The sequence below is a fragment of the Natator depressus genome, chromosome 2, assembly GCF_965152275.1.
Source record: "Natator depressus isolate rNatDep1 chromosome 2, rNatDep2.hap1, whole genome shotgun sequence".
In the NCBI taxonomy this organism is placed as follows: domain Eukaryota; kingdom Metazoa; phylum Chordata; order Testudines; family Cheloniidae; genus Natator; species Natator depressus.
Window position 1 is genome coordinate 181,489,102 of NC_134235.1, and position 19,378 is coordinate 181,508,479.

At 41.5% G+C, this 19,378-nt stretch overlaps 1 protein-coding gene across 2 annotated transcripts in view; it reads right to left on the bottom strand.

Moving 5' to 3' along the window:
* Nucleotides 1–19,378, bottom strand: part of FBXL2 (F-box and leucine rich repeat protein 2) — a 128,696-nt gene that overhangs the window by 29,084 nt on the left and 80,234 nt on the right. Inside the window, exons 5-10 of one of the 2 annotated variants that reach the window (XM_074945488.1) lie at nt 15,643–15,737; nt 12,820–12,888; nt 12,638–12,733; nt 12,213–12,339; nt 11,948–12,022; nt 6,725–6,855 (exon numbers count right to left, since the gene is read on the bottom strand). In XM_074945488.1, coding sequence (XP_074801589.1) covers nt 6,725–6,855; nt 11,948–12,022; nt 12,213–12,339; nt 12,638–12,733; nt 12,820–12,888; nt 15,643–15,737 — 593 coding nt within the window. The remainder of the gene's footprint in view (nt 1–6,724; nt 6,856–11,947; nt 12,023–12,212; nt 12,340–12,637; nt 12,734–12,819; nt 12,889–15,642; nt 15,738–19,378) is intronic. The other variant, XM_074945489.1, reaches the window with a different exon arrangement.

The window sequence follows — 19,378 nt, forward strand, 5'->3', positions numbered from 1 at the left end:
TTTACAAACCAAACTAGTTTCAGACATCTGGGGAACCCTGAAGGAGACTGTAGCGGGGTGGCCACCCGCTCCTGCCTTGAAGGGCCTAAAACAGCCCTGGGAGAGGGCTGGGGCAGGGGAAAAGCTGGGCTGATCGGCAGAGCAGCCATAGCTGGGGGCCACGCCCCAAACAGACCAGCGGGCCTTATAAAAGCCAGGGAAGCCAGGAGCAGAGGAACTCCCTCTCTAGCCCTAAGAGGGAGGGACCTGGCTGCAGAGACCGGAATAGAGGACCTAGTTTGGAGCAGGGCTGGGGAAAGGCCAAGGGAGCCGGGGAGCTCTGGCCTAGGAAAGCCCCAGGCTGCAGGCCTGGGAAGGCCTATTAGGTACGGGAGTTGCAGGGGCAGCCACAGGTAGGCAGAGGCAGCAGGTCCAAACCCCTCGCCTGTGATGAGTGGCTTATACTGCAGTCTGCCCCAGGAAGCAGGGGCTAGTTGGTGACTGGCAGTAGCCTAAGACTGAGGCAAAGTGGGGATAGTGGGGGCGGGTTCCCCTGGGAGGGGGAGACCCAGAACTGTGGGGGTACTGCCAGGGGGCAGCAGGTAAAGGTGCACCGGGGTCCTGAGAGGGACATGGGGGCCAGCAGTGGCAGCGAGACACCGGCCTGAAAAGGGCGCTCCGGAGGCTGGAATGTTAATTCCCTGAGACGACCAGCAGGAGCTGCCGCCAGTGAGTCTGAGCCCGGTTACAGAGACCAAAGCACTTGTCAGAGGATCTGATGGCTCAAAGTGATAACCTACAGCAGATCCCACACCTCATGCAAGTCATGATCATCCCTCAGGCAGTACAAAGACCAGACATGTTCACTGTTGGCAGGCATTTGTCTGTTGAGGCATCTCTGGAAGCCAGTGTGGAGTTTCTCCATTCCTGTTAAGGCAACTTGAACTGGAGGGAAAAAACCCACTAACAATAACCTGAACTGTCACCTTGGATAAGCCAAGCCAAACAAAGACATTATGGAAGACTAGTGCAGGGTCACATCAGCAAACCAGCTGAACTTAGACAAATACCAACATTTTCTTTAAAAGAAAATAGAAAAAAAATACAAAAAAATTGAATATCAGCACTTAGCTGAGGGAAGAGAGGTGGAAAGGGATATCTAACCAGGTAAGCACCAAATATAGAACAGCTGCTGAATGGAGCTCTGAACCATTATATGGAAAGAAAGGAAACTGGCTAGAAGTTATTGGCCACTGGATTGGGCAGGAAGTCATGTGGCACCAGCTGGTAGGGTGGAGCTTTGAACTTCTAACATCTGATCTGTCATGTGCCAGAGACAAGATCCACACAGTGGGGAGAGGGGAGCACTAACAAATGGTAATTCTGCAGAAAGCCTGAGAACAGCATGCGGAGTTGTAAGACTGATCTCTGGATAGCAAATATTCTTATAAGGCCTGCCCCTAAATTGGCCAGTGAGTAGATCAGCTGATCCAATTTTGGGAAGGGAGTTCGAAAGTTTGTGCAGGTTTTCTAGTTCTTGAGAAGATGTCATTTAGGAGGTACAAAGAAGAAGGGAATTGTACCTCCAATTGATTCCCCAACATGAAAATTTTAATACAGTACAATTTTAGTACATAGTCTTGAAGCTCAGTCTATGGCAATTTGCATTATCCTTACTTTGGATGAGAGACGGATCTATGGGGATCATTTTGTCAGATTCATTTTCCTTGCTAATATCTTGTTACTGTATGAGAAATGGCTGAAGCCTGTCCCCGTGTGGCACTGAGGGAGACTAACAAGCTACAGGATAGTAAATCAAGCTTGCTTAGCTAGCAGTACATTTTATGGTGCCCCGCGCTAGATGCTTCCTTACATTTTTCTTGAGAGATTTCTCATGAGAGTTGTCTTTCCCTTGAAAGGAGGAGTGTGGGACTGGTTTTTTAGGCCTCTTTCTTTGCCTTAGAAAGTGAGCCAGGAATGATTTCAAAGTACCTGTATTTTTCTGACATCAGTTAGAGAGAGAGAGAGAGACTCAGATTTGTCCTAACTAGTGGCAATGGGTTTAGCTTTCTAAGGAGTGTGACAACCCAGTTTGAAAATACTCTTGTGACTGAAGCAAGAGCATACATAAGCACTCATAGCTATTTGCATAAGCAGTCAAATTTGGATCAGATACAGACATTGACTTGAGGAGAGTCTTTGTAAATTAAACAAAAGCTCTTTTTTTTTTCCTATCAATCAGGTTAAAAATGAACATGGCATAATGTGCATGGTAATTACATACAATACTGGCATCCAAATATAGTTTGTCAGAATTCTTTTTCATAGAATCATAGAATATCAGGGTTGGAAGGGACCTCAGGAGGTCATCTAGTCCAACCCCCTGCTCAAAGCAGGACCAATCCCCAATCAAATCATCCCAGCCAAGGCTTTGTCAAGCCTGACCTTAAAAACTTCCAAGGAAGGAGATTCTACCACCTCCCTAGGTAACGCATTCCAGTGTTTCACCACCCTCCTAGTGAAAAAGTTTTTCCTAATATCCAACCTAAACCTCCCCCACTGCAACTTGAGACCATTACTCCTTGTCCTGTCATCTTCTACCACTGAGAATAGTCTAGAACCATCCTCTCTGGAACCACCTCTCAGGTAGCTGAAAGCAGCTATCAAATCCCCCCTCATTCTTCTCTTCTGCAGACTAAACAATCCCAGTTCCCTCAGCCTCTCCTCATAAGTCATATGTTCCAGTCCCCTAATCATTTTTGTTGCCCTTCGCTGGACTCTCTCCAATTTATCCACATCCTTCTTGTAGTGTGGGGCCCAAAACTGGACACAGTACTCCAGATGAGGCCTCACCAATGTCGAATAGAGGGGAACGATCACGTCCCTCGATCTGCTCGCTATGCCCCTACTTATACATCCCAAAATGCCATTGGCCTTCTTGGCAACAAGGGCACACTGCTGACTCATATCCAGCTTCTCGTCCACTGTAACCCCTAGGTCCTTTTCCGCAGAACTGCTGCCTAGCCATTCGGTCCCTAGTCTGTAGCGGTGCATTGGATTCTTCCATCCTAAGTGCAGGACCCTGCACTTATCCTTATTGAACCTCATCAGGTTTCTTTTGGCCCAATCCTCCAATTTGACTAGGTCCCTCTGTATCCTATCTCTGCCCTCCAGCGTATCTACCACTCCTCCCAGTTTAGTATCATCCGCAAATTTGCTGAGAGTGCAATCCACACCATCCTCCAGATCATTTATGAAGATACTGAACAAAACCGGCCCCAGGACTGACCCTTGGGGCACTCCACTTGACACCGGCTGCCAACTAGACATGGAGCCATTGATCACTACCCGTTGAGCCCGACAATCTAGCCAACTTTCTACCCACCTTATAGTACATTCATCCAGCCCATACTTCTTTAACTTGCTGACAGGAATACTGTGGGAGACCGTGTCAAAAGCTTTGCTAAAGTCAAGAAACAATACATCCACTGCTTTCCCTTCATCCACAAAATCAGTAATCTCATCATAGAAGGCGATTAGATTAGTCAGGCATGACCTTCCCTTGGTGAATCCATGCTGACTGTTCCTGATCACTTTCCTCTCGTGTAAGTGCTTCAGGATTGATTCCTTGAGGACCTGCTCCATGATTTTTCCGGGGACTGAGGTGAGGCTGACTGGCCTGTAGTTCCCAGGATCCTCCTTCTTCCCTTTTTTAAAGATTGGCACTACATTAGCCTTTTTCCAGTCATCCGGGACTTCCCCCGTTCGCCATGAGTTTTCAAAGATAATGGCCAATGGCTCTGCAATCACAGCCGCCAATTCCTTTAGCACTCTCGGATGCAACTCGTCCGGCCCCATGGACTTGTGCACGTCCAGCTTTTCTAAATAGTCCCTAACCACCTCTTTCTCCACAGAGGGCTGGCCATCTACTCCCCATGTTGCAATGCCCAGCGCAGCAGTCTGGGAGCTGTCCTTGTTAGTGAAGACAGAGGCAAAAAAAGCATTGAGCACATTAGCTTTTTCCACATCCTCTGTCACTAGGTTGCCTCCCTCATTCAGTAAGGGGCCCACACTTTCCTTGGCTTTCTTCTTGTTGCCAACATACCTGAAGAAACCCCTCTTGTTACTCTTGACATCTCTTGCTAGCTGCAGTTCCAGGTGCGATTTGGCCCACCTGATTTCATTCCTACATGCCCGAGCAATATTTTTATACTCTTCCCTGGTCATATGTCCAACCTTCCACTTCTTGTAAGCTTCTTTTTTATGTTTAAGATCCGCTAGGATTTCACCATTAAGCCAAGCTGGTCGCCTGCCATATTTACTATTCTTTCGACTCATCGGGATGGTTTGTCCCTGTAACCTCAACAGGGATTCCCTGAAATACAGCCAGCTCTCCTGGACTCCTTTCCCCTTCATGTTAGTCCCCCAGGGGATCCTACCCATCCGCTCCCTGAGGGAGTCGAAGTCTGCTTTCCTGAAGTCCAGGGTCCGTATCCTGCTGCTTACCTTTCTTCCCTGTGTCAGGATCCTGAACTCGACCATCTCATGGTCACTGCCTCCCAGATTCCCATCCACTTTTGCTTCCCCTACTAATTCTTCCCTGTTTGTGAGCAGCAGGTCAAGAAAAGCCCCCCCCCCCCCCCCAGTTGGCTCGTCTAGCACTTGCACCAGGAAATTGTCCCCTACGCTTTCCAAAAACTTCCTGGATTGTCTATGCACCGCTGTATTGCTCTCCCAGCAAATATCAGGAAAATTAAAGTCACCCATGAGAACCAGGGCGTGCGATCTAGTAGCTTCTGCGAGTTGCCGGAAGAAAGCCTCATCCACCTCATCCCCCTGATCCGGTGGTCTATAGCAGACTCCCACCACCACATCACTCTTGTTACTCACACTTCTAAACTTAATCCAGAGACACTCAGGTTTTTCTGCAGTTTCGTACCGGAGCTCTGAGCAGTCATACTGCTCCCTTACATACAGTGCTACTCCCCCACCTTTTCTGCCCTGCCTGTCCTTCCTGAACAGTTTATAACCATCCATGAGAGTACTCCAGTCATGTGAGTTATCCCACCAAGTCTCTGTTATTCCAATCACGTCATAATTCCCTGACATCACCAGGACCTCCAGTTCTTCCTGCTTGTTTCCAAGGCTTTGTGCATTCATATATAAGCACTTGAGATAACCTGCTGATCGCCCCTCATTCTCAGTATGAGGCAGGATTTTGATACAAAGTTTACTGATATATATATTTTCCTTAATGGTCCATAATTAAAGTTTAATTGGTCAGCATCCCTAAGAACTGTTATGACTCTTGAATCTGTTTCTGTCATAATTAAGGTTTTAACTTCATCTTAAGAAGCTTAATATTTTTGTATTAAAAAATCAACCTTAAAAGGAAAATATCTTACACTTTTAATTAGAGTTGCCCCATAACAGAAATCTTCTTCATGACTAGGGTGGAGGCAGATATCCATTTCTGCGTTAAACAGATTCTTCAAAATATTGAGAAATGAGGATTAACTGTGCAGTGTTACCATACACTGTCAAGTAGCTATATTTCACTCCTGAGACGGCTGCATTTTCGTGGTTGGTGAAATAAAATCTGTGTTGGAACTGCCCATAATTGCAGCACCTAACATGCACATAGAGGTTTGTGGCTTGAGATCACTCTTGATACCATATATCACTTTAAGGAAAGTAGGGAACCCAAGGAAAGGAAACTATAGTGAATACTTACCCTTTAGAGAAAGTTTCCTTAGCATTAAGAGTTACATGAAATTATTTTGGTTCATATAGCGGGCAAAGTGCAGCTAATACCACTATAATATAAAAAGTTAATAGCAAATTTATATTATTTCTGAATTGGCAGATAATTTACTTATAGTAATAGCATTATGAAGATAAATTCAGATATACTGAACCAGACTATTTTCCTTGTTCCAGACCCTCTGTGTTGCTCTGGTGGTGTAAAGGGGCCAAAAGCAAAAACATCTCTAGAGCTGAGCATTGCCCCATTGTGGGAGAATCACCAGCTGACTTTAGAGCAGGCATGGCCAACACCTGTGCCATTCCCACTGCAACCCTCAGCGTAAGGGCATTACAATCTGAAGGAGGGAGAGGTGTAGCCCAAGTGCTACTATACTGTAGCTATTCTTGGCTGGCATATTGGACCTAAAGGCTATTCTAAGTACACTAGTGCCAGGAAAGAACAAGACAGAGGATCAGGGAGTTGCAACTAGCTTCATTTTGAGCCACCCCACCTCAGCTGTGCCCATCAGATACTGGGTGTAGATGACAGTTTAGCCCATTGTGCATTTAAGTCTAACAATGCTGGGCAGCATAGCATACTAATGGCAAAACACACCTAAAATGTCATCTTAGTGTAGTTCTAGTTAAGTATTTCAGGTATGATTTACAGTACTATTTGTAAGGCAAAAGAAGAAGATACTGAGCCATAAAATGTAGTATCTATTGGACAGATCCTCAGCTCATGGAAATTGTCATATGACAACTCACAGCAGCTGAGGATCCTTTGTATGTATCTATGAAGTAATATAGAGTCAGTTAGTAACTTAATTCTTTTTCCTCTTTTCACATGATATGCAGGGGTTGGGGTTTTGCCCTGATGCTGAACACCCTTAACTCCAATGGAAATCAATGGAAGTTGAAGGTGCTCAGAATTTCATAGGAGAAACTTAATCTCCCAGGATCAGGCCAATGATGAATACAAAAACTGTGACATACTCACTTCAATCTCGGACAGTTTAGACCAAGGGCTGTGAGAGAAGCATCTGTAAGGTTGCTACAACCAGAAACACACAGTGACTGAAGTCTGTGGCATCCTCTACAAATTTTTACAATGCCTTCATCTGAAATTTGCTGCAACAAATAAAAAAGGTTGAAGTTTATCCTGCTATCAAGTAATTTGTCTAGGAATAAAAATAGAGCCATGCAATATGACATCAGATCAACAGTGTGCAACCATGATAAGTTGTCTATTTTCATCCACAAAACATCAGCAGGAAATCACACACCAAGAAAGCACACACTGCTTCTTTGAGACAATCACCACATAGGATTCCTGCTCACCCACATCTTTTTGTAGATTTGAGATTCTGTTCTAAGGCAGCATGAAGCTGGGTTTTCTCCCATCCTTGGCATGGTTTTCATATGGTAAATATTTTAATTTTCAATCACATGCAGTTTGTATTTTTAGGGGAGCTTTTCCTTCCCACAAATTTAGGGATTTACTAAGAAATGTCTAGAGGGAGTTGAGGCACTAGCAGTTAGAATGAAAGATGAGGGAGGGCGCATGCCCAATGCCACAGACTGCCAAAAACTAACAGTGATTACCACCTGTCTTGCACTGGGGATGCAAAACCCAAGAGTGGGAATCCTATTGTATGGTATATTCAAAGAAACAGAATTACAGGTCAGCAGCTATTCCTTATCCCCATTTTACAGAAGGTATGTTGAAATACAGAGATTTGCCCCAAATTACCCAGGAAGCCTGCAGCAGACCCAGGAAAAGAACCTAGACCTCTCATTTCCCTGTCCTTTGAGTTAATCTTTCATTATAGTGTTCTGGTTTAGCCACTCTGATAGAGAGAACTAACTTATGTTCTGAATTGCTTGCTGTTGAATTTGCATGGTCATTTTCTGAAACAGGCCTAATTGAAAACAGCTCCTCAATACTAGTTGCACGCATGATATGAATAGTCTTCTAGGACACAATGAAAGATTATAATATTTAGAAACAAGATGAATTGTGTCAGTTCTTCTGGATCCTCCTGTCTGAAAGAAGTGTTTTTCCTACTTTGGTAACTTAACATCTTCCAAATAAATTATCCTTTGTGTTAATACAAGCTCATTCCTCTTTTGATTGTTATTCCCATGTGATGAAAACAGTGATTTCTCCTGCCTTTTGAGATGACTGTGTTTATTGTTTTTATGAGCCTATCATCTAGATATGTTTATATGACCTTATTTCTGAAGCTAACCACTACCACAAACATTACTTTAGGTAGCAAAAAAAAACCCCAAACCAAAAACACCCCAAAAAACAGTCTTGGAACTTAGATTAGCACAGCCCAGAAAGATATGCATTGGTAATATACTATATTTTCCCATCTGAAAACCTGAAGCAGTTTTCATGATTCCAGAATACTAGCAGATTAAAAAACAGGTACACCTCATAGCTACACCTGATGTAAATCCTCCTGGATCCACAGACAGGAGAACAGATTTTAGAGTTTCCATCTTGAACCATTTTAATTTGATAGACATACTGAACCATTTTAGACTTAATATTGGTCCTGTACCTTCTGGCATTGTAGCAAGAGCGTATATCTTAAATTCTTGAGTGAATGGCTCCTATTATTTTACTTGGCGCCAACTATCTAGAATTTTTCTTATTTTTGTCTTTGAAAATGATATTATTGTGACAGTAGTAAGAAGATAATTGAACTTGACTCGGTGACCACTGGAGAAGGATACATTAATCCTACATTAATTTGTAAACCAAACCCCCTCTCTCTGAAATTATCCAAGATTTCACAGCACCTAGATCCTTTTCATGAAAGAGCATAATTAAATCCACAGTGCTCATAAAGATGTTTGCAATCCACAGACCATATAAATTCTGAATACAATACCTCTTGAATATGAGGTATAATAATAATCTCCATGGGCAATGCCAGTTCACTTTATTACCAAGTCAATGCCATGCTAACTTCGAAGAACCACAAAAATGAACCTGCAAATCTCGTTAGGGATGGATCGCACTTCTGAGTTTAGTAAGCTCCATAGTGCTAACCTGTGAACCATGTAAGCAACAGGCTGCACCAGTACCTCTGAGAACATGCTTCGTAGCAGTAAGCTATTGAGCCAGATTCTTCAAAGCAGTGCAAAACTACCAGTCCAATATGCCCCAAAACTGACAACGAGCTTACAGAGAATTACCCTACTGTAAAGGTAATCTTCCAGTGACAGAGTCAACGTAGGGGCTCTTATAAAACTCATACTTTCAAGTACTAATACAGCAGAGAAGATGAGCGGGCATGGAATGTCATGCACTACCCTGGATCTTCAGCAGCACATTGGGGCCCCCTGTGGCTGTTGTAACCTAGTGTAAGTTAGCACAGAATTCAGACTAGTCCAGTTGTCACCAACCAGTCGATCACAATCGACTGGTCCATCCTGGAGACTCTCCCAGTCAATCACGATCTCTGGCCACTAAAAGTCTGGCAGTGCAGCGGAGCTGTCGCTACGGCAGGCTCCCTGCCTGCCCCAGCCCCACGCCCCTGCGGCCCCGGGGGAGAGAGGGGACAGGGGAATCTGTGTGCTGTTCCTGCCTGCAAGCACCACCCCCACAGCTCCCATTGGCCGGGAACGGGGAACTATGAGCAATGGGAGCTGCGGGGATGGTGCCTGCAGAGAGGGGCAGCGTGCAGAGCCATGTACCCCTTCCTGAACCCAAACTCCTTCCAGAGCTTGCACCCCTCACCCCCTCCTGCACACCAACCCCCTGCCCCAGGCTCAGCCTGGAGCCCCCTCCCACATGCTGAACCCCTTGACCCCAGGGCAGAGCCCACACCCCCTCCCGAACCCGAACCCCCTGCCCCAGCCCGGTGAAAGTGAGTGAGGGTGGGGGGGAGAGTGAGCGACGGAGAGGGAAAGGATGGAGTGAGTGGGGCAGGGCCTCAGGGAAGGGGTGGGGTAGATCCTGGGTTGCACTTAAATTCAAAAAGTGATCTTGTGAGTAGAAAGGTTGGAGACCACTGAGCTAGTCTAACAGTTGCTGAGGGACCAGCCTGCATAGAGCTACATCAAGACCAGGTAAGGCCCCCAGACTGGTCCTCCATGTAGGCTAGCCACATCCCAGGATCTGGCCCATTGTTTTGTGAAGCTTCTTAATTCCTTGAATCAGAATATTTGTCTTACTGAGGTTTACAATCTCTGCGGATGTATTATGCTACTTGAACTAAAGATATTTGATTTATGAAGCTTAGAAACTATTCCATGAAGCTTCTAAACACTTGTGGTGAATGCATATTCATTCAATCAAATTTAGTTTTATAGATTTTATCTATTCTGCTTTTGAATGCAAAGCTTTTAAGTTCTTTGAAGCGTACCTCTTGGATTAGAAAGGTTATCCCAACTCTTCAAGCAGCAATTGAAGAATCTCTACATTCTGCAGAACTCCAGAAGTTCAAATAGTCAAATTAGACACCCAATCTCAAAAAAAAAGTCCTATGCATTAAATCTTACAGAGGACAAAAAAATCAATTATGAGGGTCCCATTTTAGAAGCCAGATTGCCAAAGAATACTGAATTATTTTTGAGTTTGAATTCAGATCCCATATAAGCTGAAGAAATAGTGGAACGGTGATATCACAAAAGTTTAGACACTGAATGTTTAGCAGCTGAGCAACTGAGAGGGACAGATTCTTAGTCAGACTTCTTGGGTTTTGTTGTAGTAACATCTAATTATGTGACTAACATTTTAGATGCAGAAAGACTGTTAAAAGCTTCTATACCCTTGTCCCTTCAGTTAAGATGTTAGAGTTCACAATAAACATCCATGAGACTTCCCAGAGGTCCTGCAGCAAACTCAGATTCAAACAGGAAAAAAAAGTTCAGACCTCCTTTATATGGCAAATAAAAAAGGAGAAAAGCTCCATTTCCAACCTGGACCTTTAAAGAAAATAAGCATGCAAAACTTCAAGAAGAAATGGATAAGTTGTTTTTGCTATTTTTTAAGAAAGTTAGAGACTGAAAGAAGTAAGGATTGTAATGGAAATTGCCTCACCGTCACAACCTAGACATTCATCTCATGGAAGGCACAAGCTCTGCATTCACAAAGTTTTTAACTACTGCAAGACTTCTAATATAGCTTGTAATGTTTGCAGTGTTCTAAGATATTTAAGACTTTAGCATCTAATAAGTCCACAATTTCCCATCAAACCTTAATACAAATGGTCCCATGCTGGAGTACTCATTGAGGAATAATGAATAAAACAGATTTGAAGGTTTCAGACCAAGTAGTTTTTGTGATATGCTCTTGCAATAAACAGCAGAAAACTTTTTCAAAAGTAAAAAACTACAGTTTTTCATAGTTCTGTAACCAAAGAACGGATGGGCCAATTCATCTCCCGTTTCTCTCTCTTTTTTTTTTTTTCAATTCTCTTCTCTGAAAGTAACCATTAGAAATTTCAGACAAAAAGGAGACTTCCCCCATCTTACAGAGTTAGATTGGAGTAAATCAGGCTTATAAAATGATACCATAAAACAAATATATTTTCAGTGCAGTGTGGGATCCACTGAATTAGATAAACAGCAGCAATTTCCATTCATAGGTAAATGAGCAACTAAATCCCTCCATATTATGTTGAGAATGTATGCTTTTCTCTCCTGCTATCAAGGACTGTCCTAGCATAATCTAGCAGCTGTAATGCTACTAGATTTTTTTTTTTAAACTATCCAGCACACAAGAATGTGTTTAGCACCTCATAGACATGGTCTCTGCCCAAAGAACTTACAATTAAAAATGGACCACAGATGACAGACTTTGGGGCTTGGGGCCTGGAAGAACAGGGATAACATAACATCAGTAAGACTGCATGGTTACTTTGATTGTATACAGCCCATGGTAGTTGACTGATTCCAGTTACTAGTTAAAAGCTAAAGCTATCTACAACTAAAAATAATGGAAAGCCAAAGGTTCCAAATCTTCATTCAGCTGTGGAAATATTCAGCTGGTTTATGGCCTCCAGGCAGCAGAGGCCATGTTCCACTCAGCTATTTTATCAACACTGTGACTGAAATATTCTGTGACTTGTAGAAACGTGCTCTCCCAACTATTCAAAAGCATAAGACTTGAATTCATCTATGTCTGAAAAACATTTTGAGATCCTTAGATAAAAGGTGCTATAAAAGTAGAATGGACTCTTTCAAAGCTTAAAATACATACTGTGCATGACTGCAAGTTCAGGATTACAAGTTCACGACAGTGATTTTGAATGTGTTTCAGTGCTTCGTCTTCCAACTGTATTAATGAAAAAAAAATAGCAAGGAAGGCATTAAAAGTAGCACTACAAATGTACACACCTTATAGTGTTAAAAACAAAAAACACTAAAACAAAAACATCATCATCTAAATTCAGGGAGGTTTTCAAAATACCAAAATATAAAATGTACTCCTAAAGGATTGTCTTGACACGCAAGCAGTTATGTACCTGTGTGCAACCTCTAAGAAACAGTGCTTTTAGTCCACTGCACCCTTTCACCAGTGCTTCAATACCATCCTTCGTAATCTGATCACACCAGGAAAGATTCAAATGTTCCAGATTTCTGCAACCCTCACTGGAAGAATTTGAAAAAATGCATAAAGTTAAATCCAACCTTAGAATGGTGATAACAGTGAAAAACCCAAATGAAACATTGTGTTACAAATTCATGATGGAGAACTGTGCCAGGGCTCTACAGAAAAGACATGGAAAAAGACCACACATAAGCACTATACATTACACCTTTAGAAATGCTAGGTATAGTGCATATATGAGGCTGATACATAGTATTAAGTTTCAAGACATATTGAGAAATTTGTGATTTCAGTAAATGTTCTTCAAAATAGTCTTTTAACATGAATAAATATTCTTACCTTAAACCTTTCAAAGAGCTGTTTGTAATAGATACACACGATGTCAGATCCAGATGTTTCAGCTTGGAACAGAATTTGCTAAGGCTATAACACGTGCTGCAAAACAGCAGACACTCTAAAAATATCTTCAGCTACTTCTTTTTTCAAATTTCACTATCACATGAAAAAAGCCTTTCACTTACCTGTCAGTAATTTTTGTACATCCGTTTAGATTTAAATGTTCAATGTTTCTACAGTTCTGTGCAAATGTCCTAAAACAGCAATAAAAAGTTAATGAAATTTTATATGGAGCAAGTTATAATTCAGCCACTAGAGCGCACTCTCCCCTCAACCTCTTCATCTAATATACAGAAACAGCCAACAACCTTGAGATGTGGGCCACAAAGTAAATTTCAGATCAAATTGTCACAGGGGCTGCTTCTTTCTTTTGCCAGAGTTCTTTTGTAAGTTTTTGTCTCTGTTAACTGGCAAAACCAATGTAGTTCCCATCATTTTCCCTCAAACTTGATTTTAGGGAGAAGTCTACTTCTGTTGTCTCCTAGATCTGTCCTGCTTTACACCTATTAACTCAAAACATTAACAGGAACAGGAGAGAGCAAGTATCACCACATTTGGATATTTGACTCTAGTTAAGCCGCTGGGCAGAGGATCACTCATTTTTCTGTTGTATTACTGAATCCTCAAATGGGTCACATTAGGGGCCGATCCTTCCTAAGTCAACGGGAAGTGAAGATGCCCAGCAGGCTACAGGATGAGGCCCTGAAGCTACTGGATTATCCATGTAGGTCCCCTAGACCTATACTTTGGTCATTCATAAACTATAATATATGCAACTGGATGAAGTACTACCATCAGCTGGGTCTGAATTGTAAAGATGATTGTTGTCACTATCGTGTTAAAAACCTGTATAGAACATTACCCTAATTACCTGGAGGAAATGCATAAATATCAGACTGCACAGATGAAAAGAAAATTTACAGCTACACAGCATTTGAGAACAGTATTTTTATATCTAGGTTTCCTCCAACTTTATTAATTTTATGGGCACAGTTGGAGGCACACACACAAGAACAGCTTTGCCTGGAGTTTTGCCTTGGTTAACAGATGCGACTACACACACCGCTGGTAATAGTTGCTGGCTCTTCAATGTGGATTGAAAACAAGGGGGCTGGGGGAGAGAGGAAACAGCTTGTAGTTATATGGTTGATAGTTTCCACTTGAATCTTCAAAACGGCTATTCCAAAGTTTAAGTATTTACTGGAGGGAAACTTACATTTATGAGACAAACGAGACTTCTGTAGATTACTCTCAACATTTTCTCCAGTCTGCAATAAACTGTAGGAATAGTAAACCTATTGGGAAAATTGTGTCCTGCAAAACCCATGTGTGGATACAGGTACCTCAACTAAGCAATATTTATGCATCTGACACCTCTTTCAGTGACTGGGAATTATTTTTAACATAAGCATGGTAAAACAAAAGGGGTGAGAAAGCAGATCTGAAAACAGAACAGCACTTCCTAACTATTTCCCTAAAGAAAGCTTAGATCACTTACTATTTATTGGATTTTCTCTGACTTGGAGTGTATACAGACTACAGCCTTTTCCCACTAGTTGCTGTCACCAGTGCAGCTCCACCAATGGTAGTCACTGTGGAAACACTAGTGTACGCGGGCCACCAGCATGTAAACCATGTCATCTAACTCTCTGTTATTTCCTGTTTGCATCATTTACTTGAATGAGCTCATGAATATTCTGTGTACTTGTTTAATTTATCTGTATAACCTCATACATCTTTTCAGCACCTGCCTGTAATCTGAACCACAAATAAACAGTTATAAATGTCAACACTGTTAGTATTCATAACAGGGAAGGGGCAGGGATGGTAGGGAACCTGATTCTCTCAACAAATCCCAACATTTGAAAAAAGACTAAACCAGCCTCAGGATTTGAAGAGACTCAGTGAGGTTATTTAAGTACTCTTAAATGAAATTATGGCCCATCTCACTTCTCTGCTATGGGCCTCACGGCTCATCCAAATGGAAGCACGCTAAGATGTCAAAGTTACAGTGCAGATAATTGATGTAAAGTAAGTTATTCCAGAAGGATAAGAGCTTCTCACTGGAAAAAAAAAAAATAAGGAAAAACTAAGGTTTCCTCTTGAGAATATTTTAGTAAATTATAAAGTTATTCAGTTTTTAAAACAGTTGTAAAGGTTGAAAAAGTTTCCAGACATCTTCATAGAGAATATTAATGTTAGGTTTAACTGGTCTTTTCCTTTCCTTTTTACGCTCTGGAAAACAAGCTTTCCTTTTATAAAACATGGCTTTTTTCCTTAAAAGACGTTGTTTTGTTCCTACATGATTTTTGTTGTAAGTTTTATATTTTTATTGATTCCAACATAATTTTTCATTTTAAATAGGAAATTTTTAACTGATTCCAGCAATAACTTTGTTTTACAAAGCAGAGCATGTTCTATTTGAAACAGAAAATTTGGTTGCTTCTTGCTTTTTCCCCTACTCTTTATAAAGAAATTCTGTTACTAGTATGGGTTTTTCATTTTGAAAAGAATGCATTGTTTCTTGCCAACTTTTTTTTTTATGTTGAAAAGAAAATTTGGTTAGTTCTATATATGGCTTAGCTATTTAAAAGCAACAAGGCTTCTATTGAGAAAACATAGTTTATCTTTTAAGACTAGTCATGAAAAGGAAAGAAATAAACTGTTCACCACAAATTTGTTGAATACTTACTCCAGAAAACTTTTTTTTTTCCAGGTGCAAACAACTAGTCAGCAAAAATATGTTCCATTGTTAAGCATTTAAAATATTCAAAATCAGTAATAGCTGGGAAAACTAAAAATGATCTCTCACTCTTCTCATTACTTAATTCATTTCAAGAAAATATTAACTATTCTCTGCCCAAACTGGAATTCACATTGAGTGATTACAATAAGTCAGAAAGATTTGTACAAAGATGTCTAAATCAAGTTGTGGATAGATTACTTACTTCAAAGCGGAGTCTCCAACACCAAGACATCCTCTCAAACTAAGCTGTCTCAGGAACCCACCACACCTTTTGGAAATATTTTCCACCACACGACCCTTAAACCATATAAAAATAAAGTTTTAATAAATGCTGTTTTGACACACCTAATATTATAAACAAATACAAAATCTCAATGCTGAGTTCCCACCCCTGCCATCCTCCTCCAGAAGGAGATTTCTAAAGTATGTAAGGAAAAAAGTACTTGCTCACTAAAGATCTGTACCAACTCCAATTGAAGTAAATGGCCAAACTCCCGCTCACTTCAGTGGTTTTGGACTGAGACTTCAGGCAATCTGGTGAAAAGAACTACTATTTGCTTCAGCAAAACTCAATGGTAATATATTGCTGAAACAAAGTTTTTTGAAACAGATACTTGTACACTTAGGCCCCAATCCTGCAAACACTAATGCACATTAGTCATCCCATTGAGTTATTATATATTTAAGACCTTGTCTACACTACAGGCGCTACAGCACTGCAGCTGTGCTCCTGTAATGCCATATGGTAAACGTTTCCTACAGCAACAGAAGGGATTTTTTCACTGTAGCTAATCCGCTTCTCCAAGCGGCAGTACCTAGGTCGACAGAAGAATCCTTCCTTTGACCTAGCCGCATCTACTCCGGGAGTTAGGTCAGCTTAACTATGGGGCTCACACCTGTGTTTACAAAATCTGATTATTACTGCTAAGCTTAGGTTTAAGTCCTCAAAGATACACATACTTTATACACCTCTCTGCATTTCTAAACTTACAGGCATTTGCTCCAGAACACTATTTATTCATGTCTCTCAACTGAATGGCATGATTCAACATGCAGACTGAAAATAGCATTACCGTTAAAAAATGTCCCTTAAAGAGAATTATGGTATTACACCCCTCTCTTTCACCCTGATTTTTTTTTTTTTAGTGGGGGGGGGAGGGGGATACATTAGTTCAGCGGTTCTCAAACTGTGGTTCGGGATCCCAAAGTGGGTCTCAACCCTGTTTTAATGGGCATGGGCTGCTGTTAGACTTGCTGGGGTCCAGGGCTGAAGCCCAAGCCCAAGCCCCACCACCTGTGGCTGAAGTCCAAGCCCCACTGCCTAGGGCCAAAGCCCAAGGGCTTCAGCCCTGGATGGCGGGGCTCAGGTTACAGGCCCCCTGCCTGCCTAGGGCTGCAGCCCTAGAGCTTCAGCTTTGGCCCCCCGCCTGGGGTGATGGGGCTCGGGTGGGCTCAGGCTTCGGTCCCCCCCTCCTGGGGTCGTGTAGTAATTTTTATTGTCAGAAGGGGGTCGCGGTGCAATGAAGTTTGAGAACCCTACATTAGTTTATACCAAAAGGCAGAAGCATTGTATATTGTTGACCACACCACCACTTTGCTAAATACTTACAAAGTGGAATAATTTTAAGGGAGCAATTAAAACTTTAATAACTAATAAAGTTATACTGAAATACAGGCAAACACACAACTTCCCCAAATACAGTATTTTTAATATTTTATTATTCACTGCTAATCCAAACGTACTGGCTAACATTATGTGAAAACATTTTGCTCTATTATGAGGCATCATTTCTCATTGTTAAGTAACAGAATGTTTAAATTCTATACGATTTCTAGAGTAAAGACGACAAACTAAATTTGATAATACACTTCCTGAGATGCTGTGATTTTTTTAATCTAGGCTCTGATTAGTCACAACTGCTTCCTAACTGAAGCTAATTACCTCTAATGAAAAGAAGAAAAAACATCACCAAAATAAATGGAATATAGTGTAGATACATAAACCACGAAAATGCACAAATGCCAACTGTAACATGTAATTATTGAAGAAAAAGCTCCAGAACAATAATATTTCAGATTTAATCTAAAGTTAAAAGATGCACAAATAAAATATATTTTAAATTTTCCAAACCCAACTGTTTTAGGAATGTTCAAAATATTACCAACTAAGTTGTATATGGTTGGCCACAGAGTTGTGAACCAATGGGTCATAATGACATGGCCCCAGTGCACATGGCCCCAGGGCCATTGTGCACAAGGCTTAAATTGAATTATAAATCTCATACTAAAAGTTGCCTCATGATGAAAGTTATTAAAAATATGTTGCATCAGTTATTGATTCTGTATTGAAAATATCTTTCAGATAAGAGAAAGGCAACATATAGTTCTTCTTGAAATACAGTCCCACTTCATTAGTGGCCTCACAGTATAGATTATGAATCTACAAATTTAAATATATCCACATGATTTTTAACACGACTAGCTATAATTACTGCCTTGTGGGACAAACTTTCAAAAATATATTCTAAAGACTTACCTGAAATTTTGCACATGAATTTTCATGACTAAACTTGCATATGTAAAAACCATATTTGTCTGCACAAATCTGGTATGTCTAACTACCCAATCTGGATCCACAAAAGCTTAGACAAGAAAACATCGGAATGGCCATACTGGGTCAGACCACTAATTGATCTAGTGGACTATCCTGTTTTTTAACAGTGGCCAATGCCCAGATGCTTCAGAAGGAACGAACAGAACAGGGCAATTATTTAGTGATTCCATCCCTTGTTGACCACTCCCACTTTCTGGCTGTCAAGAGGTTTAGGGACACCCACAACATGGGATTGCATCCCTGACCATCTTGGCTAATAGCTGTTGATTGGACATACCCTTCATGAACTTCTCTAATTCTTTTTTGAATCCATTAAACTTGACCTTCCCAATATCCTCTGGAAACGAGTTCAACAGGTTGACTGTACAGTGTGCGAAGTACTTCCTTATGTTTGGTTTTAAACATGCTGTATATGAATTTCATTGGGGGACCCCTGTTTTTTGGGGGGGGTTTATGTAAAGGGATAACAACACTTCCTCCACACCATTTCTAATTTTATAGACCTCTAGCAAATCCCCTCTTAGTCTCTTTTCTAAGGTGAACAGTTCAGAAGAGGGGGTTCAGGGAAAATTTTCTTTCAGGATGGGGTCTGCATCAAGTATGGCCTTCAAACAACCCCTAATCTCTCCAAGCTCATCATCAGAAGCAAGCTCCACCCAGAGCGGTACACATCAACTCAAAGTGGCACCACACCCTGCCAGAACAACAGATGCAAACCCTGCAGACATATCTCCACAGCTACAATGATCAACAGCCCCCCCCCACCCCCCACCCCCCACACACCTTTCAAGATCCATGGGTCCGACACATCCTTATCAAAGCATTTGGTGTACCTCATCCAGGGCACTAACTGCCCCAATAGCAACAATGTGGGTGAGACCAGACAATCACTATGCTCTCAAATGAACTCACACAGAAAATTGATAAAAGACAAAAACACTGTCACTTGTGGGTGAACACTTTTCATAAAGTGATCACTCTGTACCTGATCTATCAGTCCTCATCCTAAAAGGAAACCTGCACAACACTTTCAAAAGATGAGCCTGAAAGCTTAAATTCATAACTTTGCTAGACACTAAAAATCATAGACGGAATAGAGACACTGGGTTTATGACTTACTACAACAAACTGTAACCCACTAACAACTCCCACCCCCAGTTGTGTCTCTCCCCTTCCCTTTCCTCCCTATAAATGGAGGAGTGTTAACGGGCCTCGTCACCTTGAATAATCCCTTGAAATGTGAGTTATCTGCTTATGCTAAACAGTCTGTTCAAATACTTGTATTTGGCAGTGACACTTTGAGTCAGTTTCCCAGACCTGAAGA